The sequence below is a fragment of the Mastacembelus armatus genome, chromosome 10, assembly GCF_900324485.2.
Source record: "Mastacembelus armatus chromosome 10, fMasArm1.2, whole genome shotgun sequence".
In the NCBI taxonomy this organism is placed as follows: domain Eukaryota; kingdom Metazoa; phylum Chordata; class Actinopteri; order Synbranchiformes; family Mastacembelidae; genus Mastacembelus; species Mastacembelus armatus.
The window spans coordinates 13382020-13406168 of record NC_046642.1 but is presented as its reverse complement, the minus strand read 5'-3'; the positions used below and the strand labels follow the sequence as shown (position 1 = coordinate 13406168).

General features: G+C 41.8%; 2 protein-coding genes across 3 annotated transcripts in view; one reads left to right on the top strand and one right to left on the bottom strand.

Moving 5' to 3' along the window:
- Window positions 1-250: 250 nt before the first annotated feature.
- bicc2 (bicaudal C homolog 2) lies at window positions 251-10796 on the top strand. Its single transcript, XM_026330994.1, has 19 exons — window positions 251-521; window positions 1693-1739; window positions 2140-2209; window positions 2374-2453; window positions 2687-2848; window positions 2931-2984; window positions 3224-3439; window positions 3555-3806; window positions 4049-4180; window positions 4478-4667; window positions 5491-5624; window positions 5725-5924; window positions 6486-6591; window positions 6920-6959; window positions 8753-8910; window positions 9765-9984; window positions 10085-10251; window positions 10469-10568; window positions 10666-10796. The coding sequence occupies exons 1-19, from the start codon at window positions 251-253 to the stop codon at window positions 10794-10796; spliced, it is 2730 nt and encodes a 909-aa protein (XP_026186779.1).
- Window positions 10797-15610: 4814 nt separating this feature from the next.
- spock1 (SPARC (osteonectin), cwcv and kazal like domains proteoglycan 1) overlaps window positions 15611-24149 on the bottom strand; it is an 85059-nt gene continuing 76520 nt past the window's right edge. Inside the window, exons 9-13 of one of the 2 annotated variants that reach the window (XM_026330389.1) lie at window positions 20555-20674; window positions 19982-20203; window positions 18866-18928; window positions 18112-18246; window positions 15611-16449 (exon numbers count right to left, since the gene is read on the bottom strand). In XM_026330389.1, the coding sequence (XP_026186174.1) occupies window positions 16253-16449; window positions 18112-18246; window positions 18866-18928; window positions 19982-20203; window positions 20555-20674 (737 nt within the window). In that variant the 3' untranslated portion in view covers window positions 15611-16252. The remainder of the gene's footprint in view (window positions 16450-18111; window positions 18247-18865; window positions 18929-19981; window positions 20204-20554; window positions 20675-24149) is intronic. The other variant, XM_026330390.1, reaches the window with a different exon arrangement.

Genomic DNA, 24149 nt, shown 5'->3' with positions numbered 1-24149 from the left:
CCTTATGCATCTCTGCAATGTGAGGCCACAGCAGTAAATCCTTCAAGCCTCAAACAGCTTGGAAGGAGAGAGAATGAGTTAGATTTGTGTACTAAGTTAAGTGAAGGGGGCGGGGGGTTGAAAGAAAAGGCAAGGGGGGAGTGTTTCTTGCCCCTCTCTCCCCTTTTTTCTCTTCCAGCCGGTCTCCTTGGTCACACACATGCACACATCCTCACACGCACACAAACACTGACGAGGGCTCAGTCCTGCTATGGCCACCACCACCACCACCACCACCACTGAGGAGAACTCTCCAGTCCCGGCCACCGTAGCACCCCAGCAGCCTGACTTGGAAACTAGTGTAGAACCCGGCTCAGCGGCAAAATCTGAGCCCAGCGCGATCCAACATGACAAAGAAGAAAAAGATGGTGAAGAAGAGGAGGAAGGAGGGGGAAAGGAGAATGCAGGGCAGAGTTTGGACCCGGAGTGGGTGGAGGAGAGGTTCAGGATTGACAGGAAGAAGCTGGAGAGCATGTTGTTTGGTAAGTAAGCTGATATATTCATATATTACAGTCAATACTAAGCACCTGGGCTTTCGCCAGCAATGTTAGTAACTCTCATATTCTCCTCTATCAGCTGCTTTTTCTGAAAGTTATTTTGTTGCTGATGCCTATCACGGCCTCCCTGTGTGCTCCTCCTCACAGATCTTGTTAGCTACCTGACCCTGTGTGTCTGTCAAGGCCTCCAGCTGGCTGCGCCCTTGTTGTCCCCATCAGTATAACTGCCATCCATTAAACTCCTGTTGCTGTATCATCATGATTTATGACCTGCAGCGGGTTATGCATTCACAAGTCTTTTTTTTTTTTTTTTTTCTATTATCATTCCTGTCTGGGAAGCAGAAGTAACTGCCTCTGTTAGTTATCGCTGCTTGGCAGGTTTAAGACAAATGCCTCCCCAGTGTTACTGGAGAAACTCTTTCTGCGTGTTACTGCAGCAGGATCTTGATAGGAAAGTGCTGGAGCGAGCTCGGCTCTGATAACTATGGGTTGTTGTAATGTGTGTGCAGCTGGGACTGTGCTTTTGCATCTGTTTGAGCACCCTCAGTCAGGCAGTAAATATTGTATCTCATCCCTTAAGGTGATAATCTGTCACACAGCACTTGAGACTTTGCTCTGATAGGCTGAGGCAAAGTCTGTTTTTTTTTTTCTTCTTTTTTTAGACATTCCTCCTTGACTCTCAGTTGTTATTACATTTTTTTTGGTCATGTGGGAGGTCTTTGCGTCAGCGAGAGTCACTGATGTGATTAGGTGTCTCTAGGCTAATTTGTGGTCGCTTCCCCACCCCAACTGCCACCTTCCCTCTCCACCCCATACTGTTCCTTTCCCATTCCTCCGCCTTGGCCAGCGTAACCCATAGTGACTAGGGGGGTTGTTGGTGATGAAGGCGTTCCTGGGTCCCTTCTGTACCCTGTAAATGTTGCCGTGGAGCGATGGCCTTTTAAAATTGTTTATGTTCCCGGCAACCTCTTGTTCCAGTTGCTTGGTAAATTTCAGTCAAGTCAATATTTAAATATTGACTTTGCACCCATGTCTAATATTGAGCCATATTTTTGCTGTAAATAGGAGAATATTGTGCTGCTGGCCAACACAATGTGACCATTCACACTGCAGGAATGCTTTTTTTTTTTATTCTTATGTGTGTCTCTTCTTTCAGCTCCGAAGCATGGGGATGGGGAGACAGGCAAGGAGTTTTTTGAGAGAGTAAGTAAAACTTTACAAATGAAAGAATTTTATTCATAAAGCCAACTGTGGAATAGGGAAAATTCAGATGCTTTCCTTTATGTTTTCCCTCTATTATTATTAGTTCATTCAGCCCCCTGGTTAAATGTAGTGCACTGATGAGTGAAGACATCCCTGCTACCACTTCAACATTTAGTCCAAACCCTGCATTTAGTGATTAGTGGTTTTATGGTGGTGATAACTGTAGCCTTTGAAATGCAAATAGGGCTTTGTATTCTTAGATCGAGGAGATCTGCTGTTTCTGGATGTGTGTGTTGCTTCTTGCATGTGCTGGGATTTACGTGTGCATTGTGTTTATGGTATACAATGACAGCTCCTCCTTTGTTTCGCTCACTCTCTCTTATTGTTTGTGCTCCCACAGGTGATGAGAGAAACCGGCACTCAGGTGAAATGGCCGTCCAAGCTGAAGATTGGAGCCAAGTCAAAGAAAGGTGACAAACCTCTGATAGTGCAGTCACACCACATCACTGATCTGGTTTCTGTTCCTTCTAGTCACTGTTTTTTTCAGTGTTTCCACAGACTGATTTATCTTTCACCATTTTACTGTACTAAATCAATTGTATAGCATTAAAACTCTTTTCCAATTTCCACCTAGATCCACATGTGAAGGTGGAAGGGAAGAGAGCCAATGTTTTGGAAGCCAAAAAGAAAATATTAGAAGTGCTTGAAACCAGGGTAAGAGCTCTGGTGCATGATTTTCATAATTTGTCTGAGCAATAATATCAAGGATATACAAGTGAAGACACTATTTTACATGTTTACTATACTGCTACTGCCCAACAGAATATTTCTTTGTTCCAACAGAAAAGGAGATTGACCTTTTTATGTTGTATTTGCTCCCGTGAACATTCAAAGGCAACAAAGTACTGGAAAGTGACAAATGACATGACTTTCTATATAAAACCCAGGTGAACAAGGTAACTCTGAAGATGGACGTGGCCTATACAGAACATTCCCATGTGATCGGGAAAGGTGGTGGAAACATCAAGAAGGTGATGGAGGTCACATCTTGTCACATCCATTTCCCAGATTCCAACCGCCACAATGCTACAGGAGAGAAAAGCAATCAGGTAACAGTCTCAGACACAATGAGCCATGAACTGCTGCCTTAAAAAAAAATTGAAATAAATTTTTTTTAAAAACCTTTACCAGGTTTCCATTGCTGGGCCAGTAGAAGGGGTGGAGGAAGCCAGGAGGAGGATAAGAGTGAGTGGTCAATGGATGATCCTGAACTACCCAGGATAGATTTTTATTTGTGTAAAAACTCAATTTCTTCACTCCTGTCAGGCACAGAAATCAATAGAGTGATTAATAGAATAGCTGGCACGAAGAAGACAGGTGTATTTGTCAAACAGCCTGTCTGTTGTCTTTGTCTCCCGTCTCTTCATTTCCCCCTCCCCTCCACGAATCCTCTTCATCTCACTCACTTTCTCTTCCTGTTCTAGGATCTGCAGCCATTGTCCTTGACCTTTGATCTCCCAGTCAGTCTGGTACCCCAGGCTTTGCCAGACGCAGGCTCCCCGCTCATTCAGCAGGTAGTGCAGACTCTGGGGGTCAGTGTGAGCTTCAGGGCCGTGTCCCCCCAAACTCAGACACAGCCTCCCTTTTACGGAAGCAACTGCACCGTGTGGGGCCTGCAGGGCAACACAGCTGCTGTCAAGGTCAGCATTAAACATTTTAATTCAGCTTCCAGCCATTGTGCATTAGAATAAGGCTTAATAAGGATATATCATATATCATCATGTCATGCATATAGAGTATATTGTCACCTGACAGAAGGCGACCTGCATCCTGATGGACCTGCTGCTGGGATCAGAGGTCACAGGCGGCATAGTGAGCAGCCAGCTGGATGTCACCTCCCAGCAGCATCTTTTCCTGTTGGGTCAGAATGGAGCTCACTTCCTGAGTGTTATGCACCAGACCCAGACCCAGATCATCTTACCGGACCTCAGCGCCCCACAAAGCTCTTCTTCACTGCTCATCCAGGGCAGCCCTGATGGAGTGTGCCTAGCGCGGCAGCAGCTCATGGTACTGTGGGACATTTTGTTTTTGATGTTTGAGTGTGAATGAAAGACCATTCCTGAGAGCTAACAGGTACATGTGTTTTTTGTTTGCTTGCATATGCCAAAATATATGACATATTCATTCTTTACTCTTGTGTTTGGTATGAGCTATGTGTTTCTTTCTTGCTGCCATAACAAAATTCTCCACACATTTCTGTTGTTATTTTGCATTCTGTGTGGTATATGCGTCCTTGTGCGCACATCTAGGACTGTCTGCCTGTGTGTTTGATGTTTGACATGCGTGAAGATGGGGAGGCAGATCCTTGTAAGTTGGCTCAGATGATGCAAAACCTGGGTGTCTTCATTAGTGTCAAGCCCAAAGTAAAGCAGACCAACAAGGTACAGTTTTATCCATGTACCTTTTCTGCTTTCTCATTGTTTAAGTCACCATCTAAAAGGAAACAGTAATTTTGTTGTTTATTACCAGTCTTATTTTTTCACTTTCAGTCTATGGCTACACTTCAGAATTTGTGGTTGCTTATTCCATACACAGTGGATTAAATGAGAAATGTCTATTGAAATATTCCTTGAATGTTCACTTTGGTTTTGGATGCAAAACTACTTTCCCCTGCAGTCTCATAAGCAGTGGTGAGTTGAATACTGATGTGTAGCTCTGTATTGGTGTATATTTATCAGTCAGTGGTGGTGAAAGGTCTGGAAAGGAACATCTCCTCTCTCTATGAGGCCCGTCGGCTGCTCTTGGGGCTGGATTCCTGTGAGATTGCCAAGGTAACTGAGATGACCTCTGACCCCGTGCTGGCCAGCAGCGGGCTGACCAACTATTGGCTCAACATCTTGCTGCAGCAGCTTCGTCTCTCTGAGCAGGGTGAGGATTAATACACGTGCATGTATTTATCTAGGTGTTTTTCCATCCGAATATTATGGACATGTCCAATTCTGGGCAACAAAGATACTGCAGCAGCAACCCTGCCTCTCCTACCCCACCACCACAACCTGAGGACACTGAGATAAATGGACTGAAATCAGCACAGAGACTGCATTGGTTTGTGTTGATGAATAGTCCCACTTTTTCATCAGCAAAATCAGCATAACTTTAAAAAAAGTTTATATTCATTTTAAAATATGACACATATTAGTTTTAGGCAAAAGAAGAAAAGCAAACAACATTTGTGATGTGAGCGTTCTGAAACAGTGAGATAACAAAACCAAAATAATCTGATAAATCTGATTACATAATCAAAATATGAACAATAGCTCTTCTAAATGCAAAATCATGGCATCTTACTTCAGGTATTGATCCAGTGCCATTTTTGGATGCTGGGGGTTTCTGATGAAAGAGACATGGAAACTTGGGCTTCAGACATTCTCTGATAAAGTGTCAATAATGACAGTAATAAAGTAAAGATAAGAAGTAGAATGAGGTTGTCAACCTAATCTAGCATTCCAAAGTTTAGTTTTTGCCATTGTTTTGTGTACACTCTGTTTATCAATGTGGCTGCAATCATTCCACATTTTTGACATATTGTTTTTTTCTAATTTCTGGCATTTCTTTTCACACATTCAAATATGCTGAAAAACCAAAACATCATATTGTCACTCTGTGATTTTCTGTGTCTAGTTGTATATATTTCCATACAGACTGTGAGCTTACCTTTTTTTTAATCATCATGTACCCTCCATTTGATCAGATCTTACATCAGCTGCCAACCCAGAGGTGCTGACTGGTACTAAGCCCCGGCCCTCCCCTCCACCGGGCCTCACCCCTCCCACAGATGAGGGAAGGACTGGGATGAAGGGATCAGACAGCTGGACACTGGAGAAGGTTTGCCAGAGTTTGTATAGTCAAACAGCTAAATCCATCCTGATACATAAATCTCAACAGACGACAAAACTCAAGCACAGAACACACTCATTTTCCTCAGATCCTAGAAAATGAGGACCAGTCTGGCCAATCAGAGGATGAGAGCTCTAAGATCCTGATAATGTCATCAGTGGAGGTGTGTGACAACAGCATCAGTAGGGTAGGGCTGATGGGTCGGAGAGGGAGTCTCCAGGGTCCTGAAATCACCAAGGTCTTTGGCCAAGGAAGACGCCACTCGACAGGGCAGGCGCTAACATACAGGTGAACATTCACATACTCATACCTTTGTTTTTCTCAGTTTTGAGGGGATTGTGTTGCCTTACATTAATACCCTGAGGGTTTGCACTAGCTCCGGTATAATTTTAATGTACTTCAAAGAGCACATTACAACCTAAAAATAATTGGCTGACCTTTCTGTCCTCGAAGCTCACAATGCCTTTGAATAGATTTTCATCCCTGAACCTGATTAACAGACTTCTAAATGTACCAGATCTGCCGAGAATCTAAACATATTTCTTAAAAAGAAAGCTGAATCACACAAAGAAGCTTGTTATCCTCACTTATATTCTGTTTTCCCAGCTTTTATGGTTCTGGATAATTTAGAAAAGCATTGTAGTGCTGTGCAGTTTTAATGGAACAGCTCTCCCTTAATACAATACATAATTATATAGTATTTTGACATTGAAATTCTCCTTTAGTACTACTGCGTTTGCTCTGTGGAAAGAAAGATGTAATAGGCTCCCAAAGGTTGCAAACAGTCATTACAAATTAACCCATAATTCTCTTCCTGTGTGTGTGTGTGTGTGTATGTGTGTGTGTCAGATTGTTGAATGCAGAAACCGAGGGAGGAAGGAACGACTGGAGGAACAGCCTGAGAAGAGACGTGGCACTGGCTCAGGATGTTCACTCCAACTCATCCAAGGCTGAGGTGTGGAGATAAGTAGAGATCAGAGTAACATCTGTTCATCTTATGCCAGCTGTGAATGACAAGTTAGATTGAAAACAGCAGGAACATTTAATTGTGCTTTTATAAAACCTGCTGATTTCCACATCCCCGACCCCAGTAAAAATTTCCTTTCAAAGATAGAGTTTTGTGTTTGTTTGCCACCATAGCAGTGGGAAGTTTTGTTTCATGTGAGTGTCGTTCCTACTGTAAATTAGGTCCCCTCGTCTTTCATCAGTAACCAGAAAAAAAAAATGTATTCATTTCTTTCATGCATTATTTACCTACTCTATTTCCTGTTTACGCTTTGTAGGATTATGACTATGAAAAGAAAAAACTGCTGGCAACCAGAGGTTAGTCTTCCTAAATGCTTAATATTTCACTGCTAAGCAAACATTTCTTTTTATATTGGTCTATAATTGCTGTATATTACAGATAAGTATATTAAAACATATTTTGCTGAGATTTTAGTGCACAGTACTTATGGTGTATTGTTGTTAGTTTGTCAAACATCCACATTTTGAAGAGCACAGATTGGAACTACTTTAACTTAGATTTAACTTTATCTCCCCAAACAACATTAAAAGGAAGGGAATTTATTTGCTCGCTATAAAAGTGCACACATTTGGTTATAATATTATTAAATAATTTAATATCGTATGATTAGGGGGGATGAAGTTAGCTTCTTAGATTATTCAAGTATGTTGTTGAAGCAACACATTAATATCTTGGGCAGAGCCAGAGATTTGATAGAGGGGGCCATTTCAGTGCTGCTCACTGCCAACACAACTGATGAAGGGGACCTGTTTATGGGCTGCACTGTGCCAAAGTTATAACAGAGTAGTACTGGCACTCCCACTTAATTCACATGGCAGAAACACAATGCAGATGACACACACATATATCGAAACACGATGCTGTGTGCACCCTTATACACACATACACACAAATGCACACCCGTACACACACATAGCAAACAGTACTTCATCACGCAGAATGAGAGATACTGGGAAGCTCTACAGCCAAATGGTACTATATTCCCTCAGTGTTGCTTTATGGGATTATGAATTAGCAGTTTGAATGGGCCATCTGCCTCACAGTCATTTAGACACTCATATGCCAGTATATGAATGGGACATTTACTCACACAAACACACACACATACTCACAGAAACGACAGCCGACCAGTTATAATCCTGTCGATACTGCACTCTTTGTGGAGTGGTGTTACACTTTTTTTTTTATATCACGCATTCACACATGAATCCTGTTCTAGTGCCAAAAGAGGCCCAGGGTCACTTGTTTGTCATTTTAGTGTGTATATCTGTCTCAGTCTCAGCAATTTGAGTTTTATTAAGCGTGCCACATGCTGACAAGGAAAGGCAGTGTTTGTGATTCATTATTTAACACCTGAACCCAGCTTGTCCAATTCAGAATATCAGAGGAGACATGTAAAACTTGCACTGCATTGTCATGATGGACAGACCGGATATGAGTGTTGTCGCACGCTACTGATAGTATTACAGTGAATTTAAGTGCATATTTCTATACAGCTCTACATCTTTCTGTCTGCACATTAAAATCTTTCTCCTTAAAGCTGTTACATTCAATATTTTATGTATGTTTATGTGAAAGGCATCATTTGTGATGATGATACCACAGATGGTATCACAGCATCTGCAGTTCCATGGAGCTTTTTTAGCATTTTTAGCTTATTGTTTGGTTTTATGACATGCAACTTTACTGTTTTGGTTCACTCTTACTGCTCCCATTAGCATACAGCTCATTTTAGCAAAAGGTTCTAAAAACCCACATTGCACTAGCTGGCCAGTACCAAACAGGAGGCAGATAATGTTAGTGACTAGCTGGTGAGCATAGTGGAATATTTAGCAGCTAAAAAACAAATATTATTCCTCAGTGGTTAGTGGACAGAAAAACAGAATTAAAAAGTGAGCAGATATTGGATTTCTATCTATTGCACATGTAAACAAGCAACCCTTGGCTAACAAGTTTACCATTTTCACTATTTAAGGTTGTCCATATTTTATTTACAGCTTCCTTTCACTTTTACTGAAGTCAGTGGAATCAGGTCTAAATCTGTGTTTTTTTTTTCTGTCTGTGTGTGTGTGTCCGTGTGTTATGCCAGCCATGCAGAGGAAGCCTGTGGTCAGTGAGGTCCGGACACCCACAGACACCTGGAGTGGTCTCGGCTTCTCCAAGTCCATGCCAGCCGAGGCTGTGAAAGAGCTCCGCAACATCAGCCGCCGCAGCTACAAACCATACTTGAGCACCAGCCAGCAACAGGTACAAGTGAATGTAATGCTAATACAACAATAAAAAAAAATATCATTTGACTTATTTGGACTTATTATTTAAGCTTCAGTTGCCTGATTTAACATACATACAGTATGTTTGCCAGAAATGGCTAAATTCTTACAGCTGCTGAAGCCATTTTTTTCTCTTTTTTTTTGGATACAATGCAGTGAAGCGAGCGCCCCCATAGTGACTCAAAACCCAGGTGGTACTTATTGGTATTGCACTCTAACAGCTTGAACCATTTATCTCACTGTGTGGTAAGCACTGGCATTTTGTATGCTCAATTACCTGGGGTCTGATACCATCGCGTTGGTCAACACGGCCACTCTTCAGTAATCTGTTTACCCGAGCTCATCTCCCTGACTCCTTAAAAGGCCCCTGAACTGCTGCTGTCTTCTCGGTATCCATTGATGGAGACGCATACTCGCGTAGGTTAATAAGAAGCAAGAGGCATTTCTCAGTTCAGCTTTCTTCTGAGACCCAGGCAGCTCTGAGGAAGCATTTACAAAGCACACTGCGTTGCTAATTTCCAGTAATAGATTGATAATAGGACAACCAATGGGGTCAAATGAGCTAGTTTAGATGCATGATTAATAGCTGTTATTATTAAATCTTTGGATCTATGAATATTAAGTCCAGTGCAACCTTAAGCACATAAAAGAATTTGTAAATACGTGTAAATGCTTGTTTGGTGACCTATAGTACAGACACAGAAAGGACAAAAAAAGGGCTGTGGTGACAGGAGCAGGGGGTGTATGTCTGTCTGGTGTATGAAATGTTTGCAGATGAAAGAACGACAAGGTAACATTTAAAGCTGTCACAATTTCTCTGTCTCCTTCTAGTCCTGGGCTGCTCAGACAGGGAAGATGTGTAACGGGAGTGACTCTGAGAACTGGAGGGAGAGATGTGGATCCACACCTTCATCCTTGCCTGTCTCTTCCTCATCTTCCTCCTCCTCTTCCTCCTCCTCTCCGTCCTCACCCCCCTCTTCTTTATCCTCATCTACCTCCTCCTTCCCGGCATTTGCACCGTCAGTGAATAGAGGCAGAAATGACAAGCCCTGTAAGTTTTTCACCTGTGTGTTTTTGGTTTTCTGGCTCCAAGGTAGCCATTTTGCCCTTGCCGTCTGAACCTTTGACTTACCGCACTGAACCCTTTCTAGCTGAGAGCTTCTCGAGCAGCAGCAGCTACTTTGAAGGAGTGTGTTCCTTGAGGAGGGCATCGACCTGCAGTCAGAGGAGCCTCTCTCCCCAGAGAACAGACGACCTCCCTGAGCTGCTCAGCCAACTTGGCCTAATCAAATACATCGATGTGTTTGAACAGCAAGAGGTACGCACATGGAGAGACTTGTAAGATCTAATTTCCTGTATGAAAACCTATTTAAGTTCTTCTACGTTTTGACAGCTACATAGGAGAACATGCTGCAGAGATTAACGCACACACATAACTGTACACACAAACAAAGACACACTCTTGTCCTCTAGACAAAATGACTAATGCAATATGAATGCCCAACATGATGCAATTCTTACCTGTACTCATCTAGATTGACTACCAGACATTCCTCACTCTGTCCGATGAAGATCTGAAGGAAGTTGGTGTCTCCACCTTTGGAGCCAGGCGCAAGATGCTACTGGCAATCTCAGGTGAGAAGCTGATGTCCTAGCTTCAGATCTGTTAAGTTGGTAGATGGCTCTTTCCTCCTTTCATGGATGCGATTAACTTGGTTATCTTTCAATTCAGACCTGAACAAAAGCAAGAGGAGGCTTTCGGAAACACCGGCTGTGAAGCCTGGCTACCTGGAGGGCGGTGCTAGTGGTCGACTCCCAAGAATCATGGATCTAGATGTTGCTGCTCAGAGTAACCGGTGGTGAGAGGAGGCACCAGTCAGCTTTGGGGTCCATCTAACCTGCAAGGAGCGATCTTATGTCATAATGTATACACGTTTCCAGTCCATATGTTTTATTCACTTATTATTTACCATATATTTTGCCGGAGAGGAGCATACATTGAAATCCAGTGCCTTTTATCTACAGCCATACCCCAAAGCTCTTTATAAAAAAAAAAAGTCAAGACAAGGAGGTCTTCCCTTCCAAACCTCTGATTCTACAAGAAACAAACTATACGAGCCACAGATAAGCCAGAAGACATGTTGATTATAGTTTTCTTTTGTGGTATCTTTGACTTTTTCTGTGCTCTGACTGTTAACCACTACAATTATGCAACAAAATTCTTACTTACAAAAAACAATGACATTGTAATAGGATAATGACAAATAAAACGTTACTGTTAAGGTTTATTCATCAACACTGCATTTTTTTGGAATTTATATTTTATGATATTTGATATAAGTGAAAAGAAAATGAAATGGTGAATGATTTACAAATAATGGTCAATGACCACACAATGCAACTATACGGTCAGTGCCATAAACCACTTAGCCTCCAGGGTCTCCTCTATAAAAGAGAGCCACATGTAACCAACTGTAGTTCGAATTTACCGGTTCAAGGGTTGGATTAGACCACCAGAGGGCACTGGTGTCACACACTGTGTTTACAAATTCAAGTCACATTTTTTTTGCATGAAATATAATGCATTTCCTTCAGGAGAAAACAGTGACAGTAATATTTGCTCCTGGTGGGTATAAGTGGAATTGGCTTTGAAATATACAGTAGCAACAATCGGATAAAAAAAAAAAAAAACGAATTAGAAAAACTAAATAGGTGAATACATTTATTGGTGTGAGTGTAATGTGACACTCTTTTTTAATGTGTTTTGGTCTCATGTGACTGCTCACCTGAAAGCAATTTAATTTATCACTGTTGCCTGGAGTGAAGCCACTGGAACCGCTCATGACTTGTTTCCTGTTTAATTTATTTAGCAGAGGGTTTCACCCATCAATTTAGTGCTATCAGGGAGACCCAACTGGCAGAGTGTTAATGAGAATGGTATGATTTCTCTAAATTTGTGAATTTAGGATAGTGTTGTTGGTTACTGTGTTGAAGTGACTGCTCCAAAAAAAAAAAAAAAAAAAAGTATCCTCTGAGGGGCATGAGGGGGACTCTGATCTTTTCAGAGCTTCCACAAGCTGGTTGTTGCAGTAGCCAAGCATGGAAAAGAGTGCAAGTGCAAGTGGTGGGTTGTGACAGATTAGGGAGAGATGATCCCTACTTATTACAATGTCTCTGCCAATTACATAGGCAGGCTTTAGACCAGTGATCCTCAAATCTGGTCCTCACACCCTGGAGTGCTGCTGGATTTTTATTCTGACAGGTATTTAATTGCAACTCCCTAAGGTCACAGGTCTAAACCGCTCCCTGATCACACAGCGAGAACGAAAAGTGCCTAGAAAAACCAGCAGTGCTCTGTACCCTAAGGACTCCTGGAACCACTTGAAGATCTCGCCTGCTAAAGTGGCATATTACTCAGGTACATGGTGGAATGAGTCTAAGAGCACTATCCATTTGCAGCCTGCTCTTTTGATTAAGTGACCTAAACCTCTCAGTATAACATATTGCACATGTAGTTAAAGCTTTTCACTATAGGATGTGAACTTGAGAGAAAGCATTGATGATTTAAGGTTCAGTGTTTTGATCATGGTGTTTATGATGTTGCTTCTTGTTTGCACAGTCCATCAGTCAGCTGTGTGATTTAAAATGAATATAAATAGATATATGGAATGAACCATTATTTTTTTTAGATTTTTTTAAATACAAGATTTCCTCTTTATGGAACAATTTAACTATTTTGTGATACACGTATGTACATTCTTACCAAGAATTAAATAAGAAGGTCAACCTGTGTTTATGGTAAATATAGTAAAGCTAACTCCAGTTAGCTTAGCTTAGCACAAAGACTTGAAACAGTGAGGAGAAGCCAGGTTGGCTCTGGCCAAAATGACAAAGTATGCCTGTCAGTATCTCTAAATTTCACAAATACACGTTTATACACAAAAAAAGTAAAGGGCAAAAACTGCAGTCAAGAAACAATCTGGCACATAAACCCCTATAAAACCACAACTTCTTCATAATCTGCACAAAAACAAAAATAATGTGAAATATTAAGAGAAATCACTACCCAAAGATCAAAGTAGGTAGAAAACTAATAACTAAGACCAAAAATATCTACTGCTTTTAAAAAAACACATCACCAATCCACTTCCTTTTATCCCCCAAAAAAGTCCCCTGCTCATCTCAGTCACTGGTCTCCTTGAAACCCAGACAGGCAAACCATCTGTGGACAAGAAAAAAAGTAGCCAGTTGGTAAATAAAGCAGAGGACCGGAGGACGATGAGAATGAAACACAACCACGCGTTTCCCTTACTGAGATGAAGATGGAACTCTCTCCAGGAGACTGAGTGGGAGAATAGAGGGAAATAGAAACAATAATGAGGTTGCGTGTGTGTGTATCTGTATGTGTGGGCTAAGAGGGTTGACAGTGAGATGTGTGATCGGTCATGTGGTTAGGAGGCAAAACGAACGAGGCTACTGTTTGATGAAAAATGTGAACGCCTAGGGACTGTGATAATTTTAACATATCCACTATATTCTTCAGCCAGTGATGCTTTACATAAAGTATGAATGTGGGTTTGGTTTCTCCTTTCAATGAACTGGTGTCTGTGAGTGCTGCTGTAACAGCACGCTACAGGTGTCTTCCCTTTTCTTCAACAGGTTTGGGGGGAAATAAATAATTTAGGCACACAGCCTGAAAATTCAGCTGTATAGTATCAGAAATATAAGTGATTCCGCTGCTTCAAAGAAATTAACAACCTGCAAAGCTCAGAGGCCTATTAACACCTCCGTAACCATTATTATCAAATGTCACTATGACAGGTAGCTAATGCTAAGCTAAGGCTCATTCTTCCTTAGTGCAAGGCAGCAGCATGATGACATTATGCATTTAAAAATAAAGACAAAAAGACATTTTAAAAAGGGCTATTTGCTTTTCTGCAGAGCATTAGGTGAGTAGATACTAGTAGTATTGTATACTTTAAACGCTACTGCCAGCAGTCAGTGTACTTAGCTTAGCATAAAACAACTGGAAACACTAGGAAACAGACTGTTTAAATTAAGGATATAACATGTCTTTATTAGTGGGCCTCAGATGGTCTAATAGGTTAATTTTGGTACTGCTTCACAAAACATGGCTAGAGGTTTCCCAGCTTCCCATCTGTGTTAAGCTCACACTGGCTGCTGGAAGTGATTTCCAATTCACCACACAACGACCAGTGTTGATTCTCTCATCTAACTCTAGATAGAAAGAGAATATGTGTATTTCCCAAAATGTTGAACTCTTCCCTTAAGGTGTAATAGACTTCTGTTCTCACATCTCCTATTTCCACAAAAAAAAAAAAGAAAGAAGAAAAAAGAAAAGGGTAAACGTGTAGCATACCTCTACATTTTGCAGATTGTCATTCAGTGAAGTAAAGAACCAATAATCCACAGAAGGTTTTGTATGCTGTTAGGAAGAAAGGGGGCAGAAAATAATAATTAAAACAAAAAAAACAGCAGACACTGCATGTGAGAAAAGATGAACCAATGAAGCATTTTCTTTCCACTGTTTGTCATGTACCCTGAGAACAGTAGATGATCCCACACAGCTGCTGAATAGGCTGTTTCAAGCCAGAAGATTTGGTTGTCCTTTTAGCCTCCGATTGTTGGTACAATGTGTTTTCAAAGTGCTGAGTGGGCTGTTTCAACCCAATGGGGTCAGCTGTCCCATTAGCCAGTGATATTACAAAAACACTCATTAAGCTTTTATGTTCTGTTGGGCACTGCTCACTTTGTGATTCTCCTCCTCTCAAAGGCAAGTGATAAGAGTATTTTCTGCTGTCGGCTTCTAACAGCGTAGGCTGCTTTCTCAAGGTTGGAAAAGGTCATAATTGAAGGAGGGCTTTGATTGTTCTACTGTAGAGAAATCTGGGCTGCAGGAAAAAAAAACCTTATAAAAAGTCAACTCATATAAACATATTTATGATTTCAAAGTGATGAAGCAGATGTGTTTTTATTTTATTTGGTGAAATAATCTGAAAATAGTACGCTAGGAAAACAACAGACACATGAACACAGAGCTGTAAGGTTCAAAAGACACCCAAAGTGCCACTTTACTTAAATTTTCAAAGTTACAAATAAAAGTTCACTTAGTTGACATGGTGAAGATTTCAATTTTAAATCACTGAACATATCCGATGTTGCAAGGCAGAACAGAGCCTCTTCTCTGATTGCCTGACTTCATATGTCCTCCCAGCTCAGGAGCAGCTTCTTCCTCTAGTGTCCATGCAGTCAGCAGCCCTACTGACCAATTAATAAAAGAATAGCTGGCTGAGACACTGCAGATTTAAACTGTAGGCCTTGCAGGTTCACTTTCCTACACTTCTACCGCTCTGAAATGCAACTTCCTACCTCCTGAGATTGGGAGAAGAACCAAAAAGACACTAGACAGCATCAACATAGCAACAAAGTATAGTAGCAGCCAAATAGGCATCACTTGCTGTTTGAGATGCATAGAGCTAGACCTGGCCAGGTGAATCTCTCTTTTACAGAAACACGATGAGAAACATGCAACAACAACAACGATACATCATTAATCTCATTGCTTCCTGGGCTTTCTGGGACATTCAAGATTAACAAATAAATAATTTACAATCCTCCATGAAATAACAGAGAGAGGGGGGGGGGGGGGGGGGGGGGGTGTTAGCATCTCAGAGCCTGGGTGTGGCGGTGACTTGTGGAAACATTGCTGAACACTGGAAGGAGCCCAACAGTGGCACACAAAACATGAGAATGAACCACTGATGGAAGAACTTCGAAGGTAATCCACAATTTGGCTTTCCTGGAGGGAACATATTTACAGCCAATACATCAGCTTGTGTATCTGGGCTTACAGACTGACCAGAGGCTCTGAAATGGACATACAGGGAGAGGAGAGGGACATAATAAGTGAAAGGAGATAAAGAGGGTCCTAGAGAAAACAGAGTGTGTCCATGGTAGGAGAGATTAAAGATCGCTGGTTTGGGAAAGGTAGAAGCAAAAAGTGGAACAGCTTGAGCAGAATTCTAACACGGGCGCGAGAGTGATTGTTGAAATCTAATAGACTCTCTGTTTTCTTTCAGAGGAAAGAGTGAAACACTTGAAAAGAAAGAGGTCAGATGAAATTCACAGAAGAGAGACATTTGGATAAGGGACAAGGATTACAAGAGTAAGTTTGGAAGTTGAAAGATGGACTGCTGCCAAGGTAACTGGAGGAGTAGGAGACATTGGAATGGCTTCAGATCTGTGCTGAGTTAACGGAGTTTCCTGGTCGGCTGATGGCAAAGTAAAATGGAGCAAAGCTACCAAATGTAGCCAATCTCGTCATCCTTATCATCTTCCTCGTCCTCGTCGTCCTCGATGGCTCCTCTGGGGTGGATCCGGCCCCGTCTCTTCTTCTGCCGGCTCCGGCCGTTCTGTGATGGCTCCTCCTCCTGATCATCGAGGAGTATGACTGCGCCACCGCTGCCAAAATCCCCCGAAGTCTCCTGGTCCTCATCTGTGCAGAAACAAAAACATAGACAAGCTAGATTGTAAAACAGTGCACTTGCAAGCAAGCCAGCGAGCCTGTGCTTTTTAGCCACGGTAAAAGCTCTAGGGATGTCAGTCTCTCTGTCGGCCCATCTGTCAGTTCAACGCTTCAGTCCAGACTGAACAACCATTGGCTGGATTCAATTAAATTCCTATAACTCTGGTGATTCTCTCACTCTTGCTGTTGTGTTGCTTGCAGGCCAATCCTTTATTTCCAGTAACATGGTTAGTCTAATAGAGCTCCAACATGGCTGTAGACTCCTATTATAAGGTGCTGAGTCACAGTGGACAATGCAACACACAGTTCAGGGGTTGCTTAACCAGCAGGTTTCAGTGGTGACCTAAGTTACATCAAGTTCAATCTACAAACTTTCAGGTGTTTACCAAATGTTTTTGGCAGCTGATACTAACACTGGATCCTGTAAAGCAACAGCGCAAACAATAGTTATTATCCCTGCTGTTGCTTCAGCAATTGTGTTAAATTTTGGACCTAAAAATCCTCCTGATCTCAGGCCAAACCAACCTGTACTTAGGTTTAAGTGTACTCTGGTTACATTGTTAAAGTCTGTTTGGTGTTGTTGTGGTCATACAAGAGCTGCTGCAATGCTACCTGTTTGTCTTTGCGGGGTTGAATGTGAGATGTCCATCCTGCTCCAGCCTGAGGCCACTCAGCCAGAGTTACATGAGCTTGTTAGACCAGAGACAAAGAACTGCTGCTGTCAGTGTGTGTGTGTGTGTGTGCTTACCGCAGAGTCTTCATCAATGTTGGAAGTTGCAATTACTGGCATTGGACTACACTGGCATTCGAGTGAGCTGAAATCTGTGTCTGTGACTTGGCTGTTTGATTGATAATCAGTATGTCTGCCTGATTTTCTTTCTTGCTAATTATATTTTTTTTCTCTCAATGAAAATCCCTCAGCCATTGATTTGCTGCAAAGTGCTTCTATTGGCTTTTTGGACCATTCCCTTTGAATTTTCACTGCTGGATTGTTAACTATGACTAACATATCAAAGCACTTCATTATATACTGAACAGTATATTCATTGTCTCAATGCAGCCAGCAGTTTAAGTGCGTCTCCTCTTCCACAAGGCGTGACCTGGCCACTGCTACAATGTCATGTTTTTAACAAATCTTTTGATGTTGCACTCTGCTGACAAGAGTGACAGATTTTCCTACTTGACTTGCTGGTGTTTCATCAAAGCGACATGAGCAGAATATCAGATGCAGACTGAATCAGACAACCAGTATGACTGATGGTCAACCAGCTAGACTTGCTCCAGAGGCATGCCTAATACTATCTATTTCCTAAATTATCACTGATGCATAGAAACCAGTAAAGCTGAAGAGAGACACGGTGAGGTTATTGAGGAAAGAAAAAAAGAGAAAGTTGTGCTGCCATCCGTGTTTCAGTGGTTTGCTTTAAAGAGAAGCTCTGCGGTTTGCGTGCAGCAGATCACAAAGGGAGAGAGAAGACAGATGTACAGCAACCCACCTGGATCAAAGCACTAACTCTGAAAGACAGCTAGACAAACGGGGGCCAATAAGGGCAAACGCAACACAACCAAACCCCTTGTTTTGCTATACTGAACCTCTCAGTGTGCAGATGTGTTGGTGTGTTGTGGTCATACCACAGTTGGGGTTGCCTTGTTTCCGGGATCCAGCAATCTCATTGCCGTATTTGTCCACGCACCAACACTGTCCGCTGCCATGACACTGGGTTGGTTTGAAGTAGCCCTCTTCAGTACAGCGAGGAATATAGGAGCCTAAAGAGGGCAGGGACGGGGAAATGGAGAATTTGAGAAGACATTTGTTAATAACAAAAGAGTTTAGGGAAAGAAAATGTAAATGGTAACAAGGAAAGATGGAAAGCACTGAGAACATTAAATTGACAAAAGTAGAGAGTAGAATCTCATCTCTGCTCAGCAGCAGTTGCATGTGCGGGTCCTGTAGTTGCAACTAAAGGTCTTGCGTATACGCAGAGGGAGATCAACAATCAATTACTGCTGTGAAGGTTGCAGGACAACCACCATACATCCTGCTTAAGGTGAAGCAGTCACTTTCAATAACACACACAAACCCATATACACCCACAAACACCTGCCTATTTTCTGTTACCTTCATTTGACCCAGTACAAGCTCATTTTTCAAGTTTTTTTTTTCTCTTCTTTTTGCCGTGAGCTGCAACACTGAATGATCTGCACAGTGGGGGTAGATGACGTGCGGAAAATGTCAAGTAAGTAAGTAAACACAATATCCCTTTTGCATGATAGAAAGAAATAAAAAGGATAGATTTTGTCATTGTTATGTCTGTGTTTGTTAGCATAAAAGGTGGGCGTGGTGATTTCTAGATCAGGAGTGAATCTGCTAATCGTCTGGACTGACCTATGAGGCTCTTCCTTCGACTCTGATTCTGGATCCTGCTCTTCTCCATTTGGCAAGGCAGTCCTACAATCAGAGAACATGCACAATAGTTCGGTTGTTTTGTCTTACGACCAACACAATTAAACTGAAATAGCTACTTTTTTGCCTTGTAATCTATTTTACTTTATAGTTACCCCAACTTCATTCCATCCTTTAATATAGTATTGATTTTTTATATTAGTCACCCACTTGCGTTTCCATTCCCTCTATAAACATCCTCCCATGTTGGTTCACCTCTACAGATTTTCAGTAGTTATTTGAATCTTTTCTTTACACCCCACACTCCAAAACACAGCTTGCAAACTTAACATCACTGCCAACAATTCTGATTATTTTACAACTTACTGTGTTGACGTGATATCTAGCGTTATTGACAGTAGGTTGACTATATGAGATGAGCGGATTGATACACCAGAGCCCAATAGAACAAGGAACATCACCGGGCAGATGGCCAAGCAGGCTGTTAACAACCCCCAGGTTTACCATATTATCTATACCACTTAATTAGAGGGAAAATTGAAAATGAGCTCACCAAAAATAACTGTAATAATCCCTGATTGCCCAAGATAACTGGCTATGTTAGTTACAATAGTGCAGCAACCATAAGCCATCTGCCAAACCTATTAGGACTAGTTTTAATGGTTTCTTTTGCCTTTTCTTCCGAATAAGTATAGTAAGTATGATTGGTGGTTTGTTTCTGATCAGCCTGCTCTGTTTACTGCCTGTTTCCTGTCAGCAGTACAGTGTCATCATAGCAGAAATGAGTAATGACCCCAAACTATGAGAAGAAGGCCTATGTTATAGCAAAACTATAGTCTTTTAAGAAAGAGCCTTTTAAACCTTCATATGGAGCGGGTCTTCTTTCACAGAGGCAGCCATGTTGCACCACCATGTTTCTACAGTAGTCCAGAATGGACAAATCAAATACCGGGGGTTGAGGGAAGTGTTCAGAAGGTTGCAATCTCACCACTAGATGTTTCTAAATCTTTCACATTTTAAGGATTGCACCTTTAAGTCATTTCAATGCTCCTATTTCCACCAATCACTGTTTAACTTTCATTGCTTCCCCAGCCTCACCTTCAGGCTTCTGGAAACAATAGCACCACTCGTTGTTCGACAGTTTGCCATCCTTAAAGGAGTCACAGGAGTTGAAGAGAGGCTTCATGCACAGCTCATACTTGTCCAGGTAGATAGCACTCAGCTCTGATTGGTCCAGCAGGAGGTCAAAGTTCATGTCTAACTTGTTGAACATCCAGCCCAGTGAGTCCTTACAGATGGGCAAGATGCTAGTGTCAAAGTCTGATGGAGAGAAGACATCAAGAGGCAAAAAATAGAGAAAAAAATCACTGAAGTGAACATTTTTTGAAAGTCCAGTACATGTCTAGGTCACTTACTTTCTTATTTTTATCAAGTAGCTCACAGAGACATGAGTGTCTGCGAGCATGTGTGATGGCAGTGCTGAGATGTGTTCAGACATGTTGACATTACAGAAAACAGAACAGGGTCGCTGTCAGCAACACCACCAGTCCTCCTGAGGCCTGAACAGTGTGGCTGCTCAACAGGAAAGGGCTGCACGTGCACACACCCACACACAAACACACAAACACACACACACACTGATTAATATTGTGGGGGGGGGGGTGTACTCACGTCCAATAGTGGAGTCAAAGCTGTCAGAGGACTTGAGGTCTCTGTTGGCATCAAGGTGGAGAACTCCAAACCAGTCCTTCAGTCTGGCAGCCAGGCTGTGAAGCTCTGTATCAGTGCAGGCTACACACACACATACACACATAGATACACAAGTTAATGAGGAGAGAGAAAAGTGTCAATCTACTGCTGTCATCAAAGGAAAAAAAGACGCTCCTTATGAAACTTTCATTTTTATCTGCTGTTTATTTTTGCTCTGTGTGTTCTTTCTTTCTTTTCTTTCTCTTTTTCTCATCAACTTTACTCCTGAGTAAACACAGTGAAGTGAGGACACATACTAAACTGCTGCTATCTTTTGACAGTTGCCATAGGAACCCAGTCTGACACACACACACACATGCACGCACACACACACGCACACACACACACACACACACACACACACACACACACACACACACGCATACTAATTCAGTATACAGTGTGGAGTCTCGTCATTTGCTGTCAGCATTTACCATTTAGTCTTCTCTGTGACAAACACGCATGCAACCAGTGGACAAAGGTCTTTTTTTAAATCCCAAAATGTGATTGTGCCCTCAAAGGAAAAACAAAGTGTAGTGTTGCAACTGGAAGCCACTTGAACATTCCCTTTAATCCACGGAGGAGATAAATCTGTGTTGGAGTTTTTAATGCATGATCACACTCCACTGTACAACTAAATCCAAAGCCAAAATCCAAGACTGTCAAGCAAGTTGATAAAGCTCAACATGCAAGCATTGAAAGAGAGCACATAACGGAACATATTTGACTATATTTAACGATACTCTTAATTAAAGTATAAGCTGTTGATGCCTAACAAATCCCTTGCTCCTTCCAGCCCTGTGGGACTGACAGGGTCTGTCTGCAATTCAATAAGACCTCTGCCTCTGCCTGTCTCCCTCATTTCTGTCCGTCAATCTCCGTTTTCCTTTCTTTTTCTCTCTAGTCTGTGACTGACATATTTTTTTCTATTGTGTCTCGTTTGAGAGCTTGATAATGTGCATGAAGGACAAGAGCCATTCTCCATCGCATACCGACCCTGCCAATCCAAATGCCACAGGTGGAGATACAATGCAGGAGGAGGTTAATGCTCCCGCTTCAGAACTGAGGTGAAGCAACAAAGGTTTTGAACATTTGATCATCACAAGCATTTTAGCATGTGGATATTTTTTAGTTATGCATTTGAGTGTTTGAAATCACTAAATAATAATAAAAATTAAACACTTTTGCTTACATGCAAATAAATGAAATCCACACAGCAGGCAGAAAGAAATGTCATCAGTCATCAGTTTTTCTCTCTCCTCTCTCCGCTCCCTCAGAAGCATGCACGCACACATGCACACGTACATGCGCGCGTGCACACACATACAAATATCCCCACAAAACCTGTAGGTGTTTTCAAGTAGTTATTTCGATGCAGGGCCGTGAGATATTTCCATATCTCACATTAGAAGAGTTTTCATTTTTGCCAAATCACATTCCCAGTCCTGTTGTTAAATCATATCCTGCAAGGATGTATGCACACACGCAAACACACACACATACACACACTGTATCTTATGGTTATACTTTGGGATTTTACCATTATTGCAGTTGTTATGAAGCAGTGGATGCCCCAGGTAACAGACTAGAGCTGAGCAAAGGACAAGTAACATTTATCTGGTTGGCTATCAGCGTGACATTACCTCTGAAATCCCAAGGTGGGGTGTGTGTGTGTGTGTGTGTGTGTGTGTGTGTGTGTGTGTGTGTGTAATAAAACCCTTTAGCACCAGACAGATAACATTTCACTGTGCTCTTCATTTCTACACTCTGGAGCAGAGAAAGTAAGAGAAAATGCCAACAGCTAAACATTATCTTCACCTTCTAAATAAAATTCTCCTGCAGGCAGAAGTAGAGTCTGTAGCATGTTGGACACAAACCACAAGACACGTTATCCCTTTGTTCATTTATATTACCAGTCTTAATCCCAAATGTAAGTTTTCCTTCATTGTTATCCTTTCTGTTCCCATTCATTGCTGCTTCAAACACTCCCTGCTTTTCTGATTCTTTTGTTGCTTTTCAGCACCACTTGCTTATTTCCCTTCATTGCCTGTTCATTTCCAATCTCTCCCTATCCTCCAACTCTGTCAGTTTTCTAAGATTCAATAGAAGCCACTTATCATACCTGGCTGTACCTAACTCACTTTCTCTCTTAAACGTAGAAGGCCACTTTGATATGCCCCGCTCCCCTATTTCTTTCTCTCACCTAAATTGCTTTGAGTGCTTCATTTCCCATCTTTCTCTCTCACACACTTCCAGATTCCAAAGATTTAAGCTTTCTTTTTTTTTTCTCTCTCTGATATCCTCTCTCTCTGTCCACCTCCCCATTCCTTTACTTTTTCTACTTTTGACTCCACTGCTCTCTCCAGCTTCTCCTGTCAAGACTCTCGGACTACGCGCTGTGGCACACAATGAGTCTCAATGGACACATCTTATCTCTTTTTCTCAGAGTGACCTAAATTGTTTTGGACAAGCCCGACACCGCCGCCTGAGTTTAGAGTCCCTTTGTTGGGAAATGAGTCAGAAAGTTGGAGCTTTTTGAAGGGCACAACACAGATACAACAGTTTGTTAACCATTTCTCTCTCTCTCTCTCTCTCTCTCTCTCTCTCTCACTTTCTTTCTGAGCCACATCAGGGTCAGGCAGCTTAAAGATGTCGAATACCCAACCAAGATAAAAAGCTTTCTAAGGGGTGGTTACAAACGTTACACTGTTATGGCCGAGCTGGATCTGATGTGGGACTCAACAAGTAATGTCGCTGCTGTCAGCAGGAAAGACCGACCAAACTCGGACAAAGATTGCTTGTACAGTCATGCAGCGTGGCTTGTTAGGATGACTAGTACAATGTGTGTTGCTTACATATGGAAAATAACTCAAATTCCCTTCCAGGCTTTTTCGTTCAGTGTACAGCTCCACAAGTTGCAAGTCAGCTTAGTTTGCAAGTTCCTCTAGAGAAACAATTTTATGCTTGTGTTCCTCCAACAGCTTTTTTTTCCTATGAGATAGTTTTGCTTCATCAGACCTCTAAAAGAATTGCTTTATATCTAGGGGTCATGTGGCCAAAGGTTGGGAACCAGTACAGTAAATGAGCTATTTGTCTGGCTGATTACACCAGCCTTTGTCTTTATTCATTTTACAAAGTCTGCTTCCATTGGTAGTTAAGGTTTGATAGTAGCGTAGCAGTGCAGCAGATGTGCATTCATTATTTTTTATGTGACACTGCAAAGCAGACTATGACCAAGCAGTGCTCTGAAACAGTCTCTGTGGAATCTTAACTGATAAAACTTGTGTATAAGTGTAAACACTGACCAGTTCAGTCTGGTCTGATAAAAACTGGTAATGGAGACCCTTGTATTACAGAGAATAACAAAATCTGCTGATATCCTCTCTCCTTCTAAATTGAATACTGGTGGTATATTCAAGCCAAACAGATCCCTTTTAATTTTTTCTACGGGATGTGCACAGAGACAGAGATACTCTAGTGCCAGACTTACCAAGGCTGATATTCTACTGGCTTCACT

What these genes read in the sequence shown, in the direction of transcription:
- bicc2 (XM_026330994.1), top strand. Translation starts at nt 251, where the DNA reads ATGGCCACCACCACCACCACCACCACCACTGAGGAGAACTCTCCAGTC. An exon ending in AAAACTGCTGGCAACCAGAG is followed by an intron (nt 6,960 to 8,752) that starts GTTAGTCTTCCT and finishes GTGTTATGCCAG; the next exon opens with CCATGCAGAGGAAGCCTGTG. An exon ending in GATGCTACTGGCAATCTCAG is followed by an intron (nt 10,569 to 10,665) that starts GTGAGAAGCTGA and finishes CTTTCAATTCAG; the next exon opens with ACCTGAACAAAAGCAAGAGG.